Below are 24,373 nucleotides of genomic sequence, written 5' to 3'. Positions count from 1 at the left end.
CGTCACCGGTCACGTGAGGCGCGGGCACAGCTCTCAGGATGCACGGCTGCTGAAGGCAATCCGCGTGCACGCTGTGTAGTCACGTGGTACGGAAGAGCCAATCAGGTGTCTCTAATCAGCAGCGCTGCTTAACCTAAGCAGAAAGTACAAATATGCACCCGGCGGCTCTACACACCCCGGACTCCTCCCCGGCACATGAGCGGTCACGTGGTCATGACGTCATGGAAGGTCCTCCCCCACCCCCACAGCAGTAGGAAAGCTGACTGGAGGCATATATCTATATTCCCCAACACTTCTGCTAGATTCACAACCTGATTGGTTGTTTGGGTTGGCTGATTCACAGTGACTAGAGTCGGTGGTAGGTCACGTGCGGCGGAAGTGACCGGTGCACCCGGATTATGGGCCCTAAAGATTAGTTCCGGGGCTGAAACTGCTCGCTAATTTGACTACTAGAGCAAAGCTGGCAATCCACGTATGTCTAATTTTTATTTATTGTCATTAAGGTGCGTGTCGGGGAAGGGTGGGGGTACTTGGGAGCACTACAAGTCCCAGCAGGTGGTCTTATGCTGTCACATGATGTACAAGTGGACTTAAACCTCTTGTCTAATGTGGCATCCAATGAGTAGACCGCCGGCTCGCCCATGCGGGCAGAAGCGCCTAAACACACTGCGTATTTATGTGACTGAAAATGTAGTCAGCTTTCACAGCGGCGGCGGTTCGGTTTACCTGCGGCGCTCGGGAGGCAGCAGAGGGGGATGCCCTGGGCTGACGGACAGACCCCATTGGCTGTATAATGGGTCCGTTTGTTTCCGCTCAGCTGACCGGCAGTTTGCTGTCGGACCCTCGGTGAGCGGAGGTTCCAGCACCGCTGTGATGGCGGCCGTCGCTTCGCTAACTGTTTTTTTCTTTTTAACGTAACAGGAATTTCTGCTCCAAAACTCAATTACAGTTGAAACTGCTTAAAAGAGGAAATCTCCCTTCGGCCGGCGCTCACTAGCGTAATTCTATCGCGTGGTCCGTGCGCATAATCTGAGGTGAACGGCGTCGATGATTCCCACTGACCCCTCATACTAGCGCTTTATCATTGCGTATAATGCGACACGTTCTATTTTACCGCGTATTACTGGCAGATTATTGTTCTCTATGGGTGCGTAATAAACGCTGTACAGTTGCATTGCGTATGTGCGCCGTTTATATGTAACATGGCTATGCAACAGCAGGAAATTTAAAACATAGAATAAAGTCAGACTGCGCACGTGTGAGACACACCGTCATGCGCAGTGCCCTCCGCAGCGACGGCCAGCTCACACAGCGGTAAAACACTGCGTTATACACACGGCGGTTTCCGCATACACTCGTGTGAGCCGGCGCTTAGACATAGTCAGCCGTGGCATGATGGGAGACGTCTAGAAAACACGTCCGCTAATGCCATAAAGGCAGAGAATGTTGAGACAAAAGTGTCAACTTTTGGTGGTTTGTACCGCCGTCCGCCACTTTCCCGTAAAGGGGCGTGGCTTGTCAAAAGGGATGGGGATTGAGCAGATTACATAAGCATTCGCTTAGTCCTCTCATTCTACGTGCAAGGGTAACCCACCCAACGCATTGAGCGGCGGGTGTGAGTGCTGGCGCTGGGGGAGCGGCGGTGTGCGGAAGTATAAACCGTACATTCCCGGACTTGGCGCATCCACTACCAGAAGTATATAACTTTGTATATACGTCCTGATATATTTCCCCCTCTGAGTGTGTAGAGAAAATAATCCCTGCCTTTTATCGGATCACTCTTTATGTCGTCTCCGCGCTCGTCCTTCTTCCGTTTACCGGTTAACAAAGGAAAGGCGTAACCAGAACCCGGAAACCCATTAACCCCTTAAGGACCAGACACTTTTTAGGGATTTTCGCCATGTGGTAGTTTTACTGCCCTATTTATATTTTTTTTTCCTTCAGCTGCCAAATTATTTTTGATGCATTTTTTTTTATTACATTAGTATATTTACACGAAGATAAAGTATGGAAATGTTGTCTTTTTGTCTTTTTTTTTTTCATAGGAGCCGCATCCAATGGAGCTCCAGCTACAGGATTACATCCCCCTGTAGTGACATCTGTCACTGGTATACCTGATCTGGGGTCTACTAGGAGCGTGCAGCTCTGCTGTAGCAGGGGGCACCCAGAGATCACATGACCGCTGGGTTCCATAGTGGAAATTATACTTCCGCTTTCACTTTTTAGTATATAACACTCATTGAACGCAGTGTACTCCGAAAAGGAGGAGGCAGAAGCAGTTAAAAGCCACTTGTCTGGGTCCTTGGCTGTGACTAACAACTGAAGACCCAACCAGCTCCTGCTTGATTGCAGGAGTAGAGGCTTCAGTCCCGCATATTTCTATTATCGGCATGGGTTAAAGTACAGGACCAAGCGCCGTAAATTTACCGCACTTGGTCCTTAAGGGGTTAAAGTAGGACATTTGTTAAAGAAAAAAGTACCAGTAAGGACAATGAATTTCTCCACAAATTCTAAAATATTACTTCTAGAGGCCGCCTGCACACGAGCGTTCCGGATTCCGCTAGCGGATTTTCACGGGCATATGGTACCTAAATGTGCTTGCGGATAGGTACGGATGCGTGAAAAATCACGCGCGGATATACGCGGATGTGTTGCGGAAAAAAACGCGCAGAAAAACCAGCAGACACCCCTTATTGTAAACCCAACCCCTAGAGAACTGCCCATTCTTTGGAAAACAGCTTAAAAACCAACACCCAGACTCCGCTTTGTCCCTCTTGCTTGTGCGAGCACCGTTAAATTATTCTCGCAACATGCTTTCGCCCAGTGAGCAGATGTCTTTGTGGGCATGGTTGATCCATGTAACTTTTTTCAGGCGCTTCTCCAGCGTGACTTTATTTCAGTCACTGCAAAAAATTCACAAGAGGAATTCATTACTACAGATTTTGCATTCTTACATCCTGCATTGGCAAGACATACTACAAATTTGCCTGTGAAGCTCTGTGCTGTGTTGGGACGCCTCCTACCATGCCTACTTCCTGTAGTCATAGCAACCAGTGACTCCATCCGCAGCTGCACTGCGGATGAACTGCGTGAAAAAACGCACCCATTCACTTGTATTGGAGGCTTCACGCGCAGAATCCGACCCAAATTAGAACAGGTCGCAGATTTTTTCACGCGCGTGAAAAAACGCGATACAAATCCGTCCGTCTGGGGACAACTGCGGATCCTCATAGGAGTATATTGGCTGCGGTCTGGGGCGGATTATGTGCCTAAAATAACGCGCTGGAAATTCCGTTCGTGTGCAGGCACCCTTAAGCTGTCTAGAGCACAGGTGTCAAACGCAAGGCCCGCTCCCTCATGTTATGTGGCCCGCGGCGTGCCGACAGCCGCTCACCACTGAAGTGATTACCAGCTGGGGTGCCGCAGCTCTCCGCTGGTAATCACCCTGTTAGCACTGATCCCAACACACACTCTGACGTCAGTGTGTAGCCGCTATCCTCCTCCCCTGAGTCCCCTGCTCCTCAGTTCCGCAGGAGAGGACTCAGGGAGGACGCGTTCAGGGCGCACACACTGATGTCAGTGTGCACCTGCGCTCAGCGCAAGCAGAGGTGGAGCAGCACTGACAGCAAGGAGGAGGTAAGTATATGGGTTTGTGGGGGGTTATTATTACTGAGGGGGTTAATATTATTACTGTGGGGGTCACTGTTACTATTGGGGCCACTGTGGAGTACCCGGTTACTACTGTGGCCACTGTGGGGGTCGCTATTACTACTGGGGCCACTGTGGGGGTCGCTATTACTACTGTGGCCACTGTGGTGGGGGGTCGCTATTACTACTGTGGCCACTGTGGTGGGGGGTCGCTATTACTACTGTGGCCACTGTGGTGGGGGGTCGCTATTACTACTGTGGCCACTGTGGTGGGGGGTCGCTATTACTACTGTGGCCACTGTGGTGGGGGGTCGCTATTACTACTGTGGCCACTGTGGTGGGGGGTCGCTATTACTACTGTGGCCACTGTGGTGGGGGGTCGCTATTACTACTGTGGCCACTGTGGTGGGGTGTCGCTATTACTACTGTGGCCACTGTGGTGGGGTGTCGCTATTACTACTGTGGCCACTGTGGTGGGGGGTCGCTATTACTACTGGGGCCACTGTGGTGGGGGTCGCTATTACTACTGGGGCCAGTGTGCTGGGGGCTATTACTACTGGGGACACTGTGGGGGGGGGTTCGCTATTACTACTGGGGACACTGGGGGGGGGTGTCGCTATTACTACTGGGGACACTGTGGGGGGAGGGGGGGTCGTTATTACTACTGGGGACACTGTGGGGGGAGGGGGGGTCGTTATTACTACTGGGGACACTGTGGGGGGAGGGGGGTCTTTATTACTACTGGGGCCACTGTGGGGGGAGGGGGAGTCGCTATTACTACTGGGGCCACTGTGGGGGGGAGGGGGGTCGCTATTACTACTGGGGCCACTGTGGGGGGGAGGGGGGTCGCTATTACTACTGGGGCCACTGTGGGGGGGGGGGGGTCGCTATTACTACTGGGGCCACTGTGGGGGGGGGGGGTCGCTATTACTACTGGGGCCACTGTGGGGGGGGGGGGGTCGCTATTACTACTGGGGCCACTGTGGGGGGGGGGTCGCTATTACTACTGGGGCAACTGTCGGGGGAGGGGGGGTCGCTATTACTACTGGGGCCACTGTGGGGGGAGGGGGGTCGCTATTACTACTGGGGCCACTGTGGGGGGAGGGGGGTCGCTATTACTACTGGGGCCACTGTGGGGGGGGGGTCGTTATTACTACTGGGGCCACTGTGGGGGGGGGGGTCGTTATTACTACTGGGGCCACTGTGGGGGGAGGGGGGGTCGTTATTACTATTGGGGCCACTGTGGTGGGAGGGGGGGTCGTTATTACTATTGGGGCCACTGTGGGGGGAGGGGGGGGTCGTTATTACTATTAGGGCCACTGTGGGGGGAGGGGGGGGTCGTTATTACTACTGGGGCCACTGTGGGGGGGGGCTCGTTATTACTACTGGGGCCACAGTGGGGGGAGGGGGGTCGCTCTTACTACTGGGGCCACTGTAGGGGGACGGGGGGTCGCTAATACTACTGGCGCCACTGTAGGGGGAGGGGGGGTCGCTATTACTACTGGGGCCACTGTGGGGGGAGGGGGGGTCGCTATTACTACTGGGGCCACTGTGGGGGGATGGGGGGTCGCTATTACTACTGGGGCCACTGTGGGGGGAGGGGGAGTCGCTATTACTACTGGGGCCACTGTGGGGGGAGGGCGAGTCGCTATTACTACTGGGGCCACTGTGGGGGGAGGGGGGGTCGTTATTACTACTGGGGCCACTGTGGGGGGAGGGGGGGTCGTTATTACTACTGGGGCCACTGTGGGGGGAGGGGGGGTCGCTCTTACTACTGGGGCCACTGTGGGGGGAGGGGGAGTCGCTATTACTACTGGGGCCACTGTGGGGGGAGGGGGGTCGCTAATACTACTGGGGCCACTGTAGGGGGGAGGGGGGGTCGCTATTACTACTGGGGCCACTGTGGGGGGGAGGGGGGATCGCTATTACTACTGGGGCCACTGTGGGGGGGAGGGGGGATCGCTATTACTACTGGGGCCACTGTGGGGGGGAGGGGGGATCGCTATTACTACTGGGGCCACTGTGGGGGGGAGGGGGGATCGCTATTACTACTGGGGCCACTGTGGGGGGGAGGGGGGATCGCTATTACTACTGGGGCCACTGTGGGGGGGGAGGGGGGATCGCTATTACTACTGGGGCCACTGTGGGGGGGAGGGGGGATCGCTATTACTACTGGGACCAGTGTGGGGGGGAGGGGGGGTCGCTATTACTACTGGGGCCACTGTGGGGGGGAGGGGGGGGTCGCTATTACTACTGGGGCCACTGTGGGGGGGAGGGGGGGGGTCGCTATTACTACTGGGGCCACTGTGGGGGGGAGGGGGGGGGTCGCTATTACTACTGGGGCCACTGTGGGGGGGAGGGGGGGGGTCGCTATTACTACTGGGGCCACTGTGGGGGGGAGGGGGGGGGGGGTCGCTATTACTACTGGGGCCACTGTGGGGGGGAGGGGGGGGGTCGCTATTACTACTGGGGCCACTGTGGGGGGGAGGGGGGGGGTCGCTATTACTACTGGGGCCACTGTGGGGGGGAGGGGGGGGTCGCTATTACTACTGGGGCCACTGTGGGGGGGAGGGGGGGGTCGCTATTACTACTGGGGCCACTGTGGGGGGGAGGGGGGGGGTCGCTATTACTACTGGGGCCACTGTGGGGGGGAGGGGGGGGGTCGCTATTACTACTGGGGCCACTGTGGGGGGGAGGGGGGGGGTCGCTATTACTACTGGGGCCACTGTGGGGGGGAGGGGGGGGTCGCTATTACTACTGGGGCCACTGTGGGGGGGAGGGGGGGGTCGCTATTACTACTGGGGCCACTGTGGGGGGGAGGGGGGGGTCGCTATTACTACTGGGGCCACTGTGGGGGGGAGGGGGGGGTCGCTATTACTACTGGGGCCACTGTGGGGGGGAGGGGGGGGTCGCTATTACTACTGGGGCCACTGTGGGGGGGAGGGGGGGTCGCTATTACTACTGGGGCCACTGTGGGGGGTCGCTATTACTACTGGGGCCACTGTGGGGGGGGGTCGCTATTACTACTAGGGCAACTGTGGGGGGAGGGGGGGTCGCTATTGCTACTGGGGCAACTGTGGGGGGAGGGGGGGTCGCTATTGCTACTGGGGCAACTGTGGGGGGAGGGGGGGTCGCTATTGCTACTGGGGCAACTGTGGGGGGAGGGGGGGTCGCTATTACTACTGGGGCAACTCTGGGGGGAGGGGGGGTCGCTATTGCTACTGGGGCAACTGTGGGGGGAGGGGGGTCGCTATTACTACTGGGGCCACTGTGGGGCGGGGGTCGCTATTACTACTGGGGCCACTGTGGGGGGGGGGGCTCGCTATTACTACTGGGGCCACTGGGGGGGGGGGCTCGTTATTACTACTGGGGCCACTGTGGGGGGTGGGGGAGTCGTTATTACTACGGAGGCCACTGTGGGGGGGGGGGCGTTATTACTACGGAGGCCACTGTGGGGGGGGGTCGTTATTACTACGGAGGCCACTGTGGGGGGGGTCGCTATTACTACTGGGGCCACTGTGGGGGGAGGGGGGGGTCGCTATTACTACTGGGGCCACTGTGGGGGGAGGGGGGGTCGCTATTACTACTGGGGCCACTGTGGGGGCAGGGGGGGTCGCTATTACTACTGGGGCCACTGTGGGGGGAGGGGGGGGTCGCTATTACTACTGGGGCCACTGTGGGGGGGAGGGGGAGTCGCTATTACTACTGGGGCCACTGTGGGGGCAGGGGGAGTCGCTATTACTACTGGGGCCACTGTGGGGGCAGGGGGGTCGCTATTACTACTGGGGCCACTGTGGGGGCAGGGGGAGTCGCTATTACTACTGGGGCCACTGTGGGGGCAGGGGGAGTCGCTATTACTACTGGGGCCACTGTGGGGGCAGGGGGGTCGCTATTACTACTGGGGCCACTGTGGGGGGAGGGGGGGTCGCTATTACTACTGGGGCCACTGTGGGGGGGAGGGGGGGTCGCTATTACTACTGGGGCCACTGTGGGGGGGTGGGGGGGTCGCTATTACTACTGGGGCCACTGTGGGGGGGAGTCGCTATTACTACTGGGGCCACTGTGGGGGGGAGGGGGGGGTCGCTATTACTACTGGGGCCACTGTGGGGGGAGGGGGGGTCGCTATTACTACTGGGGCCACTGTGGGGGCAGGGGGGGTCGCTATTACTACTGGGGCCACTGTGGGGGGAGGGGGGGTCGCTATTACTACTGGGGCCACTGTGGGGGGGAGGGGGGGGTCGCTATTACTACTGGGGCCACTGTGGGGGGAGGGGGGGTCGCTATTACTACTGGGGCCACTGTGGGGGGGAGGGGGGTCGTTCTTACTACTGGGGCCACTGTGGGGGGGGTCGTTCTTACTACTGGGGCCACTGTGGGGGGGGTCGTTCTTACTACTGGGGCCACTGTGGGGGGGGTCGTTCTTACTACTGGGGCCACTGTGGGGGGGGTCGTTCTTACTACTGGGGCCACTGTGGGGGGAGGGGGGTCGTTCTTACTACTGGGGCCACTGTGGGGGGGGTCGTTCTTACTACTGGGGCCACTGTGGGGGGGGTCGTTCTTACTACTGGGGCCACTGTGGGGGGGGTCGTTCTTACTACTGGGGCCACTGTGGGGGGGGGGGTCGTCGTTATTACTACCGGGGCCACTGTGGGGGGGGGGGGCTCGTTATTACTACCGAAGCCACTATGGGGGGGTCGCTATTGCTAATTTGGCCACTGTGGGGGTCGCTAATAGGGCTTGTTCACACGGGCGTAATCATATTTTGGTCGCACAAATACGCTGCATATTTGCGCAATGGAAAATCGCTTATGCCTACATATTTTGAGCACGCAAAAAAGAACGCGGATGGGCCCACTGAAATGGTGCGCAAATATGCAGTGACTACACAGGTTTCCTGCGTATTTGCGCGGCCCATTCACTTCAATGGCCTATTGGGGTGCGTAGTATGTAACAATATAGATCATGCTGTGTGAAAATATACATCATGTGAATGACTCATTGAAATCAATGGCGTCTATTCACTGCAAATTATGTACGCAAACACGCTGGTATGAACGAGCCCTTACTGTATTGTCTTACAATCGGCCCTTCGAAGGTCACCATAAGCCCGATGTGGCCCTCGGTGAAAATGAGTTTGACACCCCTGTTCTAGAGTAAAGGCTCGTTCACATCTGGCCGAGGGGTTCCGTTTTCTTGTGGGAGATCTCTGGCGTAGAAGGACGGGGGATTGCAGTGATTGGACCTGCAGCTGCAGACTCAGGAATAAGATTCCACAGATCATCCAAAAAAACTTCCTAGGCGATGAGCCAGTTCATCTCATAGACTTTAACCCCTTCCCGCTGCAGGGCGTAAGTTTACGTCCTGGCAGCCTGGTACTTCCCGCAACAGGGCGTAAACTTACGTCCTGGAGATAGCGCGGGATCACATAAGATCCCGCGCGCTCTCGCAGCGGGAGCCGGCTGTCAGTCACAGCCGGCGTCCCGCTGCAACAGCGGGGGGGGGGGGCATCGGAGATGCATCCCCCGCTGTTAACCCCTTCCCTGCCACGATCTAAGTAGATCGCGGCAGGGAAAGAGTTCACAGAGGGAGCGCGGCTCCCTCTGTGTCTCCGGCCGGAACTCGCGATGTCATCGCGAGAGCCCGGTCTGTCACCATGGCAACAGGACGCCAGACACTGGCGTCCTGTATTGCCTGTGCCTATAATCGCTGTACAAGCGATAAGGCATGGCAGAGCAGTAGCTCTGCCATGCCTTATACCAGCGATCATCAGGGAAGTGGTTAAAGTCCCTCAGAGGGACACAAACAGTGTAAAAAAAACAAAGATTAAAAAAAGAATTTAAAAAAATGTAAAAAAACAGTTAAAAAAACCATTTTTTAATCCTTTTTCTCAAATTAGAATAAAAAAAGGTAAAAAAAAAATAAAACCCCACATATTTGGTATTGTCGCATCCGTAACGATGCGTACAATAAGTTGCACATGCTTTTGACTGTGCACGGAAAAAAACGCAAAAAAAAAACCGCTAAAAAACTGAGGCAAAATGCTAATTTTAAACCTTTTGCCTCACTAAAAACGCAATAAAAGTGATCAAAAAATCCGTATGTACCCCAAAATGGTACCAATAAAATCTACAGCTCGTCTCGCAAAAAATAAGTCCTCATAGAGTGCCGTACATCAAAAAATAAAAAAGTTACAGGACTTTGAATGCAGCAATTTAGAAAAAAAAAAAAGATTACCCAGAAAAAGGGTTTTATTGCAGAAAAGTGGGAAAACCTAAAAAAATGTAAGAATTTTGGTATCGTTGTAACCGTACCGACCCGCAGAAAAAATGGAATGTCTCATTTATGCTGCATGATTAACGCTGTAAAAAAAAAAAAAAAAAAAATCTATGGCAGAATTGATGCGTTTTCTCTCCCTGCTATCATTAAAAAAAAAAAAAAAAAAGTTTTACAATATAGTCTATGTACCCAAGAGTGGCACCGATAAAAACTACAGTTCGCCACGCAAAAAACAAGCCCTCATACGGCCGCGTCGACGGAAAAATAAAAAAGTTATGACTTTTGATAAACGGAGAAGAAAATCCGCCAAAAATTGTTGTGTCCTTAAGCCCAAAATAGGCCATGTCATGAAGGGGTTAAAGGGGTTTTCCAGGCAGCAGAGGCTGTCAATGGCAGGCTACAACGGGGTCGGACTGAAAGCTGCTGCTCCAACCCATATAGCGACTGGCACTCATCATTGCATGCGCAGCTCTCAGTAAAATCAATGGGAGCTGCACTTGTAATAGAAGTTTGAGGTTCCATTGATTTCAATGTGAACTGCGCCTGCAATTCCGAGCGCCGGCCACTAAGCGGGTTGGAGCACCGACTTCTACTCTGACCGTGGTGTGTACAGGCACTGACAGACGCGCTGCCTGGAAAACCCCTTTAGCATCTCGTTTAGAAGACTGACTTGTTATCCAATAAACAACTTGAATATGTTTATTGTTCACCAGCCAAGACTGACGACTTCTTCTCTTGCAGTCGGAGAAGGAAGGCCGCCATCGGATGATGACAAGCAGACAGTCTGCGTCTAAAAGCACACAAGGCTCAACAAGAACCTGACATGGAGAATCATCCAACCCTCCCATCACTTAGTAAGAGGCTTCAGGGTCATCCAGCTGCCCCGTCACCTGAACATGATATGTAAACAATGTGTTTGTCCTACAGATGGATTCATTAAGAGAAAGTCACCAGAGAGATGCCCCAGCCCCCTGTATTCCCAGGATTGTCCTCCAGAAGACGCTCTGAGGACAGCAAAATGCCTGTGGGAGTGCGAGCTGTTACCCTCGGCCATGCTTGCCGGGAGCCGTATGTGACTATTCACTTACCGTTTGTAATAGTATAAAAATTGGTTGGAATTAGGGGCCGAACCGCACTGCTTCATGTCGCCTTATTTTTACGTACGCACTTTGGAAGTGTGTTTTGGCTTGACTTTGGATCTCCTGACCCAAACTTCATACGCTCGTTTGTGGCAGTCAGGCTGGAACACATCTTCAAGGTCTGTATGTAAAATGGAAGCAACATAAAGCAGCATGGTTCAGCCCTTCTGTTGTGTCTTTTCTACCTATGGCTGTGTCAAGACCACGCTGTGGAAATGGTTCAAGGGGCTGCCTGACTTATTCAAATTTTAACTCAACATAATCCATGAACTACGTCATTGGCTACAGCAGCGTGTCACATCCTGTACACAGGCTGCTGCAGCCTTTAAACATTCCAATCCAATGTCGGGCCTGCCCCAACATCATCATTTCCCTCCACAGCTCCGATGTCGGGACAGGCCTGACACTGCAGTGCAGGAGTACATCTGTACCCGATCATCAGACACATGGGGTGCAGATGCACTCCTGCACTGATCCTCAACAAGGACCCTCGAGGAGAAGGCAGAAAGGCTTAAAAACCCTTTCTGTCTTCTCCTTTACACATTACATAGCGCTCAATTAGCGCTATGTAATGCAGAGAGATTCCGGCCAGCAATCATGTGACCGCCGGTGTTACCTGACCCCCAGCTGTCACATGAACGCCGAGCCAGGAGCCTGAAGGGAGAATGCAGAATTATTACTTCCGCATTCTGCCCGGCGATCATGTCACTGCTGGGTGCCACCTGACCTCAGCTGTCACATGATCACCAAGCCGGGAGGCAGAAGGGAGAATGCGGAAGTATTACTTCCGCATTCCCCCCACGGTGCAGTGAGCACCTGCACCCTCCTGAACTCGGTCAGATCAGGAGGGTGAAGGGAAAGTTTATTTTTTCTCATCCATTCTCCCCAGCTTCAATTTATTTGGAGCTGGGGAGAATGGATGAGAAAAAATAAATGGATTGGAAAGGGTTAAACATGCCATCAGAGGGGAACCCGGAGCGACAACGCTGGACACAGCTGGGAGAGGTGGGTATAAGGTATTTTTACAGATGGGGAACATGTTGAGTTCAAATTTGAATAAGTCAGAAAACCCCTTTAGGCCTCTTCCGCACGGGCAATAGCGATTTGGATGCGAGAAAATCGCTGTCCCTGCTATGCGCTTGCAATTTTTTTCATGTCAGAGATGCGTTTTTGTTTTTTTTTTTGCAGTAATTCTAACATCGCAACGCATGTGGTCCTGATTTACTCATGCGATTTTTGGTTTTTTTTATAGTGCGGGAGAATTAATTATCAGGCAGGTTTGCAGTGAACGGTCTCTGACCCCGCCCACTCACAATTCTCATTTGTCACGTGTACCTTTTACAAAAAAAACTCGCCATAGAGAATTTGCATAGATCTCCATAGCAGGCAGAGTTATCTTGCATAGCATTCATGTCGCTCGTGGCTGCTATGCCATGCCAGGAAGTCGCAGACTCCATGGGGGAACGTGGGCTACAAAAAAATCGCGGCGATTTTGTAACCTCGCTATCTCGCACACTACAAGGCATCGCATGTGTGGAAGAACCCATAGGAAAGCATGGGCTCCACAAACCTGCTATTTCTCATAGTCTCTCAATGCGAGAAAATCGCACGAGGAAATCGCCCGTGTGGAAGAGGCCTTAAAGAGATGGCTAGCCCTTTTCTGTATGTAGTGTGTGAGGATTACATTACTTCCAAATAATGTAGATGTTGTTGAGCTCATTAGATTTACGGTGGTTGGTAGGCCTTTGATTTGGAGAGAAAAAATTATCGTTGTGCTGTTTTTTGTTTTTTTTATTTGCGTATGACTTGTCTGTCATATATGAATAAGTAAGTGAACCCGGAATTACCTGGATTTCTGCGTTCATTAATAATATGTGGTCTGATTGTTATCTAAGTCACAATTATAGAGAAACAACTAAACTATTGAAACACAAACGGTTTTAGCATTCATTTTATTGAGCACATTAAGTAAGAATCCATAGTGCAGGGAGAATAAGTAAGTGAACCTCCTGTTAAAGGGTTTTAACTGTGAAATAAAGTTATTGCTATCCACAGAACTGGGGAGAATTATTTGATTGGCAGAGATCCCACCGCTTGGATCTCCATGGATCTCAAAACTGTAGTCCCAAAAGTCTTTGAATTAGTGTATTGTTGGCCACACATACGGATTTCCTCTCAATTCCTTTCAGTGGGACTGACAGGGATAGCCAAGCACTTGTATTCGGCTATCTTCTGAAGTCTTAATCAAATGAATGGAGTGTTGGTGAGTATGCGTGACCATCACTTATTTCAGGACCTTTGAGACTACCGTATTCATGTTAGGTGGGAGTGCCAGCTGTCGGAAGCAAACCAATCATATAGTTATTCCCTTTCTTATGAATAGGGAATAACTCATTTAATGACTTCTCTAAGAACCTATTGGCAAAAGGTGTTTCAGTTAAGGAGAGGAGATTGGAAGTGTGGATTTCATAGGTGCTTTGCCTGTTCAATAAAGGCACACAAAGCCTGGTTACTGACAAATACGAACTTCTCAAGAAAGATTAATGTGAACCATGTAAACAATTTTCAGAATATGGGTAAGGATACACTGTCCCGATGGCAAGCGCTGCGGATGCTGTTTTGATACAGTCATGTGGTTTTTAATTTTTCTTACCAAGTTGCTGCACTTGGGAATGCATTTTTTTAACTGCACGTTTAAAGGAGTTTTTCATGCTAAAACTACTGGTGACCTATTCTCAGGATAGATCACCAATAGCAGAGCAGTGGAGAAGAGTTGATGAAAAGGGGGGTGCGCTGACAGCCCAAAGAACTGCAAGATGAGGGGGAGCACTGTGGATACGTACCAACGGTGCAGATTTTGACTGTTTCTATTTGTGGTAATGCTGCGAATTTTGCAGCTGAACTTTGAGCTGCGGCTAAACTGCAGCATTTCCGCTACGTGTGAACGTGCCCTTATGGAGAGACATGAAGGGGAGCTGTAGATAATAGTTGTGTCTCCATCATCGTTCAGTTTTCTTATAGTGACGGGTGGAATTATCCCATAATTGATAGATCTTTTTGCTAGTACTCCAAACGCTTTTATAATTTTTCTGACTCTTAAAGGGGTTGTCCGGGTGTGAGGCAACTTCTTAAAAATCGGCCCTGTTAAAGCAATAAAAGCAGGGACGCTTACCCGTCCTCTGCCCTGGCGTTCTAGTGTGCAGCACCACAGATTTAGCAGTATTTGTGGTGGAAGAGGAACCACCTCATCGCTGTAGCCAATCAGAGGCCACGGTGGTCAGGTGTCCTGCTCCCTGCATCACTGCTCAGATGCTGGGAGCCATGATGCCAGGAGCGTGGTAACAGAGCACGGTTGCCTTTGATTGGCTGCAACAATCAGGTGGTTTCTGTTACACTACAAAGACCGGGAGGACCGTAGGGCTGCAGCACTGGATCACCAGGGCAGACGACTGGTAAGCATTCCTGCTTTTATTGTCTAATAGGTCTGGATTAGAGATGAGCGAACGTGCTCCGCCACGCCCCTTTTTCGCCCGAATACCGCGATTTTCGAGTACTTCCGTACTCGGGCGAAAAAATTTGGGGGTCGCCGTGGCGGCGCGGGGGGTTGCGGCGGGGAGTGGGGGGGAGAGGGAGAGGGAGAGGGGGAGAGAGAGAGAGGGCTCCCCCCTGTTCCCTGCTGCTACCCCCCCGCGCCGCCACGCCTCTCCCCGCCCCCCGGCGCACCCGAGTACTTTTCACCCGAGTAGTGAAGTACTTGAAAATCGCGGTGCTCGATTGCGAAATCGCCCTTACCGAGTACGTTCGCTCATCTCTAGTCTGGATCAATTATTTAAAAGTTACTTTGCACCTGGACGACCCCTTTAAATCTGTGTAACGCCGCACTTGTTCTATAGATGTCTTATGATTTATGTTGTTGTCTTTCTCTTTCTTTGTCCATCAGAGAGAAGTTCCAGCCCTCCTTATTCCTGGGATTGTTCAAAGGAAAATAGCAATGTTCCACAGGATCATCAGGTACGTCTCCCTAATTACCAAAAGTCAAGTTATGTAAACTCAGTTATTTTGATGATTTTTTTTTTTTTTTGGCACTTTTTATTAGGCTGAAGAACTGATAGATATTAAAGTTGAAGTTATAGATGAGGAAGAAGAAAATACCTTTCTGAGGGCTAATCTGGAGTGTAAGGAGGAGGAGACTTTCAATGATGGTAAAGGAAAGCAGTTTTGAAGGTCCCCGAGATCCCCTTCTCACATATAACCACAATCGCTGTGTGTTACAGATGGATCCAGTAAGAACCCTCCGACAGACAAATGTCGCAGTCTCTTGAATTCTCCCGACTGTCCAGTAGTGGATTCCAGTGTCCCACGGAACCATCAGGTAATAGAGCTGACAAATGCCAGACCACCAAATAGATTTATTTCATATCATCTAAACAGGGGCTTTAGAGACCTGCTAAATACAACATAATATGCTATTTCCTCTGTCTCCCCCTTAGGCTGCCTGCACACAAGCGTATATACGCCGGCCATCTGATAGAATGCATTGAATCCAATGCATTTATTGACCTGGCCCAGCGTATATATACGCTTGTATGAAGGCAGCCTTAAAAGGAACAGGTCACAAGGTTTTACTAGACTAAACCGTTTGTAGCAAGATTATCAGTCATGCAGAAAGCCGCCTTGTTGGTTCTGTTGCTGTCCATTATGCCTTTTACCTGTAGGAAAGCAGTTTTTTAAAATACCATGCTTCTATGCTGATGACTTCTAAACAGTCCAGTGGGCAAGTATGGTTCATGCCAGCTGCTTTAGAACCCGGCCCTTCTGCCTTTGAGTGTTATGAATGTTGTCTCCTACGTTACCCACAGGCCAATTAAGATGCCGATGTCTGGAAGAAAGTGGCCGTGTTTTTTTTAATCTGATATATCCCCTATTATCCCTTAACGACACAAGATCTAAGGTTTCGTCCTGCACGATCGGGGTATGTATGGAGGGAGATCGGGGGAAGATCTTGCTCCATAAAATGCAGATGCTAGTTGTTTCTTAAAGCTGACACCTGCCCACAACAGCTCCAATAAGCCGCTCCACTAATCGGGGCTGTTAACCCTTTAAATGCCTCCGTCAATTCTGACAGTGGCATTTAAATCCCCCAACCGATGTTCGGAGGTCCCGCGCGGCCCCCTCACAATGAGATCATGGGTTGCCGTGAGGGGGTCATAGCAGCCGGGGGCCTTCTGAAAGGTCCCAGGGCTGCCATTGCAGATCGCCTATCAAACTATGCCTGCACGATGGCTTGATAGACTGCCTGTCAGATCGCGGTATAATGTAATGCTATGGAGTTACATTATACTGCAGGAGAGATCAAACTATTGCAAGTCCTTGTTCTCTCTGGGGAGTAAAAAAATGTAACAATTAGTTTTAAAAAGTTTGACTTATTCCTAAAGAAATCAAGTAATAAGTTTAAAACACCCTCTTTTTACCATATTTTTATAATTTAAAAAAAAAATCTAAATATTAAAACAAAAAAAACACATTTGGTATCACTGCGTCTGTAAAAGTATGATCTATCAAAGTAATGCATTATTTACTGCATACAGTGAACGTCATCAGGAAAAGAAAGAAAGAATGCCAGAATAATGCTTTTTTCTGCTCTCCCTCCAAGGAAAAATGTAAGAAAAAGCTATCAAAAAGTCTTATTTACTCCAGTACAGTTTTTGCCCGATAATAAGACCTGCCCCCCCCCCAAAATAAGCCCTAGCTAACCTACATGGAAAAAAAAAAAACCTCAATACTCGCCTGGTCTGCTGTGTCCCAGTGCCTTGCTATGATCTCTGGCGCCGCTGCAGCAGTCTGCAGTGTCCTCCTCGCTGACTGACCAGTTTCTTTCTGTTGACGGGGCTTTGAATACCCTGCCTCTAGCAAAGCGAGCGCTGTGATTGGATCGGCGCTCAATCATTCACAGCCATTAAGTAAATGAGATTACTGAATGGCTGTGATTGGCTCATCAAGCGCCGGCTGTGATTGGCTGGCGCTCGATCCAATCGCAATGCTCGCTTTGCTGGAGATGGGGTATTCAAAGCCCTGTAACCAGAAAGAAACTGATATGTCAGTGCGGAGGACATGGCAGACTGCTGCAGCGCCGCCGGGGGGCGTCGCGAAGCACAGGGACGCCGCAAACCTGTTGAGCTTAAGCCCCCCTTCCCCTGAAGATAAGACACTGTGCCTCTTTAGGGGCAAAAAGTAGTATAAGACAGTGTCTTATCTTCAGGGGAACTCAGTAGTACAGCAACAAACAAAAAAAAAAACTATATAGGTTTGGTATCGTAGTAATTGTACTGACCCATAGAATATAGTGGTCAGGTCTTTTTTTGCTGCAGTGTGTACGCTGTAGAAACAGGACGCACACAAAGATGGTGAAATTTCGTTTTTTTGCTATTTCCCTCCACTAAGAATTTTCTTTGTAAGTGTTTCAGTACATTATATCTTGCCATTGAAAAATACAACTCGTCCCGCAAAAAAACAAGCCCTCATACAGCGGCATTGATGGATAAATAATTGTTATGATTTTTTTAACATGGGGGAGAATAAAACAAAAATGGAAAGGAAAAGAAAAAAAAGGACTGCGTCCTTAACCCCTTAGTGACCAAGCCTGTTTACGCCTTAATGACCAGGCCTAATTTTGCAAATCTGACACGTGTTACTTTAGCATGGAAAAACACCAGAAAGGTTTTGCATATCCAAGCGATTCTGACATTGTTTTATCGCCACATGTTGTACTTCATTTAGGTGGAAAAAAAAGACCGATAGAATTTGTGTTTATTTAGTAAAAGCGCCAAAATTGGGAAAATTTTGAAAAAATCGTCATTTTTTCACATTTCCAACTGCAATATCTCAAATATGTGCAAACATAATATAGAAAAATTTTTGCTAAGATTTATATTTCCATCCGTTTACTTTATTTTGGGCGCACATTGGAAAAACTTTCGTTTTTTTTTTAACCATTTAGGAGACGTACAAATGTAACATTACTTTTCAGCATTTTGAGGAACACTTTGTTTTCCTACACCAAGCCAAGATTGGAAAGGCTCATAGGAGTCAAAATGATAGATACCCCCACAAGTGACCCCATTTTAAAAACGACACCCTTTAACGTATTCACTGAGGGGTGTCAGGAGTATTTTAACCCCACAGTTTTTTTTCAGGAGTCAATGCAATTTAGAAGAGAAAAACAAAAATTTCATATTTTTGCAAATATGTCATTTTAAAGACAGGACTTTTTTCTATAGTACACATGAAAATTAGGATTTGCACCCCAGAATGGATACCCCTGTTTCTCCCGTGCTCAGAAACATACCCATTGTGGCCCTAATCTTACGTTTGGATGCACAATGGGGCCCAAAATGAAAGGAGCAATCGGTGGCTTTCGGAACAGAAATTTTGCTTGAAGGAGATTTAGTCCCCATTGCCCACTTGTAGAGCCCTTGAGTGACCAAAACGATGGAGAACGCCCACAAGTGACCCCATTTTGAAAAGTAGACCCCTTAACGAATTTATCTAGGGGTACGATGACTTTTTTGACTTCACAGTTTTTGAATGAATCTAAGCCAAGCCGAAGGAAAAAAATTACGATTTTCATTTTTTTGGTAATTCTGTCATTTTAAAAGCAGTTTTTTTGTACAGCACATATATGAATGAAGACTTGCACCCCAAAATGGATACCCCTGTTTGTCCTGTGCTCAGAAACATACCCATTGTGGCCCTAGTATTACGTCTATATGCACAATGGGGCCCAAAATGAAAGGAGCAACCGGTGGCTTTCGGAACAGAAATTTTGCTTGAAGGAGATTTAGTCCCCATTGCCCACTTGTAGAGCCATTGAGTGACCAAAACGATGGAGAACCCCCACAAGTGACCCTATTTTGAAAAGTAGACCCCCTAACGAATTTATCTAGGGGTAAGATGACTTTTTTGACTTCACAGTTTTTGAATGAATCTAAGCCAAGCAGAAGGAAAAAAGTACGATTTTCTTTTTTTTGGCAATTGTGTCAATTTAAAAACTGTTTTTTTTGGAAAGTGTACATAGGAATGAAGACTTTCGCCCCAAAATGGATACCCCCATTTGTCCCATGTTCAGAAACATACCCATTGTGGCCCTAATCTACTTAAAGGAAACATAGCTAGGCCCATAATGGAAGGAGCACCCGTTGGATTTCAGGGTACAACGGAATAAATTCCAGTCCCCATTGCCCACATGTAGAGCCATTGAGCGTCCAAAACGATAGAGTACCCCCACAAATGACCCCATTTTAAAAACTAGACCCCTTAACAAATTCATCTAGGGGTGTACTGCATATTTTGACCCCAAAGTATTTGAATGAATCTAAGCAAAGCAAAAGGAAAAAATTAAGATTTTCATTTGTTTGGCAATTTTGTCAATTTAAAAACTGTTTTTTTGTACAGTGTACATAGGAATGAAGACTTTCACCCCAAAATGGATACCCCTGTTTGTCCCCTGTTCAGAAACATACCCATTGTGGCCCTAATCTACTTACAGGACACATGGCTAGGCCCATAATGGAGGGAATGCCCGCTGGATTTCAGGGCAGAACTGAATAAATTCCAGGCCCCATTGCCCACTTATACGGAAAAAAATTTGACTTCCTAAAAATAATCCCCCCCCCCCCCCCCCCCCCCCGCCATCCCCATTTTTTGGCATTCCCTAAATATTAGATAAAGGTAAAAATATAAACTGCGTTTTATGTCCGAAGACAGGGGTAATTACGGAGGCTGGTTGGGCTGGGCACATGGGGCAAGAAAACCGTGTATCCCCTCTCCTCTCATGTATTTTGGGGGGTATTTCGTAACCTCAGCAGCGGGTATGGGGTGTAGAAAGTGACGCTCTGTGAGGCTTTGTAATCTTGCTGCGGTGCAGCGGTCTCACAGAGAAGGCGCTCAACAAGCTGCTCCTGGAACTGCAGGAAGACGAACGTTCCCGGGGCTTCTTGTAAATTACGGATTACAGGCAGCGGTCTGAATAACGCCGGGCTCACGTAGCCGTAGGCGGAATCCGCTTGCCGAGGCCCGCAGCGGATTCCAGCTGTGAGCCCGGCTGTGACCCTGCGTATGGTTGCGTAATGTACTGCGCTTAACTGCCTACGTCGTTTCTCTTACTGAGAACAATCACATAACTGCCTACTCACACAGGCAGTTTTTTGTTTGCATTTCCCGTGCCGTCGCTTAGAGATGACTCGGGTACCCGCAGCCCGTACACAATGTGTTTGCATATGGGCTGCGGGTATATCCGTGGTCATAGAGCACAAAGGGCTCTAGGTCGCAGATATTCGTGGTAAAATATAGCATGCCGTGTTCTGTTTCTGCGAGTGGATTATGTAATTCCGACCCGCTAATTGGGGGGAATTGTGTAATCCAATGCATGCGATTGATCCGTGGATTACCGTTGATCAAGCGCATGCAGAACCCGTAATTCCTCTCCGGTCATGTGTGACCGGCCTAATGTTAGATCGCTACTTTATCACGTGACTGGGGACCGCTCAGCGAGGCCGCCAGTCACTGCTCCAAGCACTCAGCGACCGTTGGTCGCTGGGAGCAGGGAGATTTAAAATTTCCTGGGCTCCCCGGCTCCTGCGAATGTGTCCGGCATTTTGCCGGCGGGCGCATACCCAGGAGCTGGCAGGATCCATGGAGGATAATCGCATCTGGATTCAAATGCGGAAGCCTCCGAGAAGATGTTTCATCTCCTCTCACCGATCGCATCGGTGAGGGGAGATGAAACTGCCACTTTTTAAAGAACTTTTACGTGATCGCCATTATGCATTGGATAACGGCGATCACGTGACCAGTAACCGCATACCGCGGCTCCCCGTGACATCTCCTGGCTCTTGGCTACCTTTTGTAGCCAGCAGCAGGGAGTTTTTATATTTCTTGGGCGATCTTTCACTTTTGCGCATGCGTCCGCCATCATGCTGACGGGCGCATGCGCCGAAGCTGGGGTAAGATCCGCGGATCAACATCCCACCAGGGAACAAATCCGGGACCTTGGGTACGTAATTTCATCCCCCCTTACGGATACGATCCATAAGGGGAGATGAAACTAACTTTTTAAACTTTTTTTTACTTTTAACTTTTTTTTTTTTTACTTTTTAACTTTATATGATCACCGTTATCTGATGGATAACGGTGATCATATGACTGGAAACCGCATACAGCGGTCCCCAGTCATATCTCCCTGCACTCGGCTATCTGTGACAGCCGGGTGCAGGGAGATTTTGAATTTGCCGGGCCCGCCGGCTTCTGCGCATGCGCAGCACATCGCAGAAGCCAGCGGGGGGGTCCCGACAACGGCCGGGGGGCATCAGCGGACCTGAGGTGAGTATTTTCACCTCCCCTCATGGATCCGATCCATGAGAGGAGGTGAAACTTTTTTCTTTTTTTACACTTTTCCGCGATCGTCGTTATCCGTTGTATAACGGCGATCGCGGTACCAGGGACCGCTCACCGTGGTCCCCGCTGACATCTCCTGCCTCCCGGCTACCTACAGGAGACGGGAGCCAGGAGATTTTAAGTCTCCCGCGCCGCCGGGCCTTCTGCACATGCGGCTGACGTAATGCCGCCTGGCGCGCATGCGCAGAAGGACGGCTACGGCGCCAGGAGCATCGGGACAGCTGGGAGTCGTGCGGCGGACATCGCTGAGTAATTTCAGCTGCTCCGATGGATCCGATCCATCAGAGCAGCTGAATCTTTAACTTTTATTGCACTTTTATTTACTTTTTTGCGATCGGCGCTATCCATTGCGTAGCGCCGATCGCAATGCCGGGGGGGGCTCCGAACAGCCCGGGATGACAGCTCCATGCTGTCAGCTACCTGCGGACACCGACAGCATGGAGCTGTCACGTCCAGAGCCCGAGGGGCATTATTCTCTGCAGGACACATGTTTTTACGTCCTCAGAGAATAAAGCCCACTTCGGGAGGACGTAAAAACACTATGGGCTGGTCGTTAAGGGGTTAAGGCGTTAAAGGGCTTTTTGCAAGTTAAAATCTTTATTTATAAAACAGCTGGACCTTCTGAAAAATAATACGAGCTTTTATACTCGCCCGTCCCAGATCCCTGCAGCACCACTGTTGTATCTGCTGTTCTTCCATCTGGGTCTGTCTACATCCCCTCGTCAGCCAGTCGCCGTGCACCAGTGAACCCAGTGCTGCTGCCACAGAAGGCTTTGCTAACCTTGTTCTGTGACTTGTCGGAGGGAATAAACTGCACATAACGTCCCGTGACCATATATCAGTAATTTGGCTATAGTCCTATTTCCAATACATTTGCTATATATATTTTGGTTATGCTTCAAAGTTATAAATCCTATTCTGATCGTCCTACAGTGGTTTGTATTGGCTTTAATGAACCCAGACCTGATTAGATGGTAGAGAGAAGTTAATCAGCAGTCAATAAAGCTATCAAAAGTCAATTATCCACATAACTATCCTATAAACACAATAACCTGGCACATTCATTCCCTTCTTCACTCGTCTGAGACTAATATTTTTCTATACTGAGTCTGTTATTAGGGCTGTCTTTTTTTGTTCTTTTTTGTGCATATACAAAGAGTCTGGCTGTTTGTACTTCACTCTTACATTTCCTGTAAGGCGCTTCTTTCCCTTGGGATTCTGCTTGCTTCCGGAGGTGAACGAGGCTCTGTTTAAGGGCTGAAACCGGTCCTCTGGCTGTATTTTAATGTGGACACGTAATGGCACGGATTGAATAAAGAAAAGTATGTTTTTTTGTTATCATACATCGGCTTCATGATCTTCTTATAAGAGAATATTCATGCTGCATTAATGCAAACACCCTTTTTTCCTCCGCCCTTTTTTTTTTTCTGTCTTAGGTATATGTTTGGGAACTGTACGTACGTTAGGCCTCTCACACCGCGATTAACATCCCGTTTTGAATGCCGCGTTAATCACGGTATATTGCTCTTATTGAAATCGATGGGGCCTCGCAGACAGGCACTCAATCACGGGGCTGGACGGCGCTTTCCAATGCCGCACTTTTCAAACGGAGTCTGTTTTGTTTTTTGCGTTAAGCGCACCTCATCAATGATATGTGCTAAACTCCGCTGTTGGCCGCAGGGAGCCGCATTCGAAAACTAAAGTAAAGTTATGGCGCTTTGCCGCTCTGCTGTGTGAGTGGCCTTAACCCCTTAGTGACGGAGCTTTTTTGCTTTTTCCTACTCCCTTTTAAAAAATCGTAGCTCCTTAATTTATCCATCGACGTTGCTGTATGAGGGCTTGTTTTTAGTGGGATGAGTTATTGTACCATATAATTTACTGAAAAACTTTTTAAAAATTCTTAGCGGAGAGAAATGGAAAAAAAACGACATTCTACTATCTTTCGGTGCGTCCTGTTTCTACAGCACACAAATTGCAACAAAAATGACCAGATATTTTTATTCTATGGGTCAGTACGATTGCTACGATACCAAACTTGTATAGTATTTTTTTTTTGCTGTAGTACTTTTATTTTTTTTTTTATTATTTTCTGCGGTCATTTTGTGTGCGCAATACCTTTTTTATTTTTTCGTCGACGTAGTTGAGCAAGGGCTCATTTTTTGCGGGATGTCCTGAAGTTTCCGATAGTATCAATTTGGAATACATACGACTATTTTGATCGCTTTTTATTGCGTTTTTTCTGGGAGACAGGGTAACTAAAAAAGTGTATTTCTGGCGTTCTTTATTTTTTTTTCAGACGACGTTCACCGTGCGGGAAAAATAATGCACTACTTTGATAGATCAGACTTTTACGGACGCGGCGATATCAAATACATATTTTTGTTTTATGATTTTGATTTTTTAATAATGGATATGGCAACAGAGGGGTGATTTTAAACTTTTATAACTTTTTGTTTTTTTAACAATTAAAAAAACTTTATTGATTGATTTTATTTTATTTATTTTTTTACATTACTTTGAAGTCCCCCCTGGGAGACTTTAACATGCAATGCTTTGATCGCTCCTGCAGTATGACGTAATGCTATAGCATTACATCATACTGCTTTTTTACAGGCCGTCTTTCAAGCCACCGTGTGTGGATGGCTTGATAGGCAGTCTGTTAAGGCAGCCCTGGGGCCATTCATTAGGCCCCCGGCTGCCATGACACCTGCACGGCTCCCCCGATCTCACCGCGGGGGGGCCGTGCGGGACCCCCGAACAGTGTTCGGGGGATTTAAATGCCGCTGTCAGAATTGGCAGCGGCATTTAAAGGGTTAATAGCCGCGAACGACCGAGCGCAGTTATTGCCCGCGGGTGTC

The 24,373-nt window shown here is 49.5% G+C and overlaps 1 protein-coding gene across 1 annotated transcript in view; it reads left to right on the top strand.

Moving 5' to 3' along the window:
• Positions 1 to 260: 260 nt before the first annotated feature.
• The window catches only part of LOC136588216 (zinc finger protein 271-like), a 39,595-nt gene continuing 15,482 nt past the window's right edge, over positions 261 to 24,373 (top strand). Inside the window, exons 1-6 of the mRNA XM_066587277.1 lie at positions 261 to 472; positions 10,666 to 10,778; positions 10,852 to 10,992; positions 15,004 to 15,074; positions 15,160 to 15,265; positions 15,338 to 15,435. Of these exons, the coding sequence (XP_066443374.1) occupies positions 10,748 to 10,778; positions 10,852 to 10,992; positions 15,004 to 15,074; positions 15,160 to 15,265; positions 15,338 to 15,435 (447 nt within the window). The 5' untranslated portion in view covers positions 261 to 472; positions 10,666 to 10,747. The remainder of the gene's footprint in view (positions 473 to 10,665; positions 10,779 to 10,851; positions 10,993 to 15,003; positions 15,075 to 15,159; positions 15,266 to 15,337; positions 15,436 to 24,373) is intronic.

Source organism: Eleutherodactylus coqui, chromosome 13 (genome assembly GCF_035609145.1).
Source record: "Eleutherodactylus coqui strain aEleCoq1 chromosome 13, aEleCoq1.hap1, whole genome shotgun sequence".
Classification (NCBI taxonomy): Eukaryota; Metazoa; Chordata; class Amphibia; order Anura; family Eleutherodactylidae; genus Eleutherodactylus; species Eleutherodactylus coqui.
This window is presented reverse-complemented; position numbering and strand designations above follow the sequence as displayed.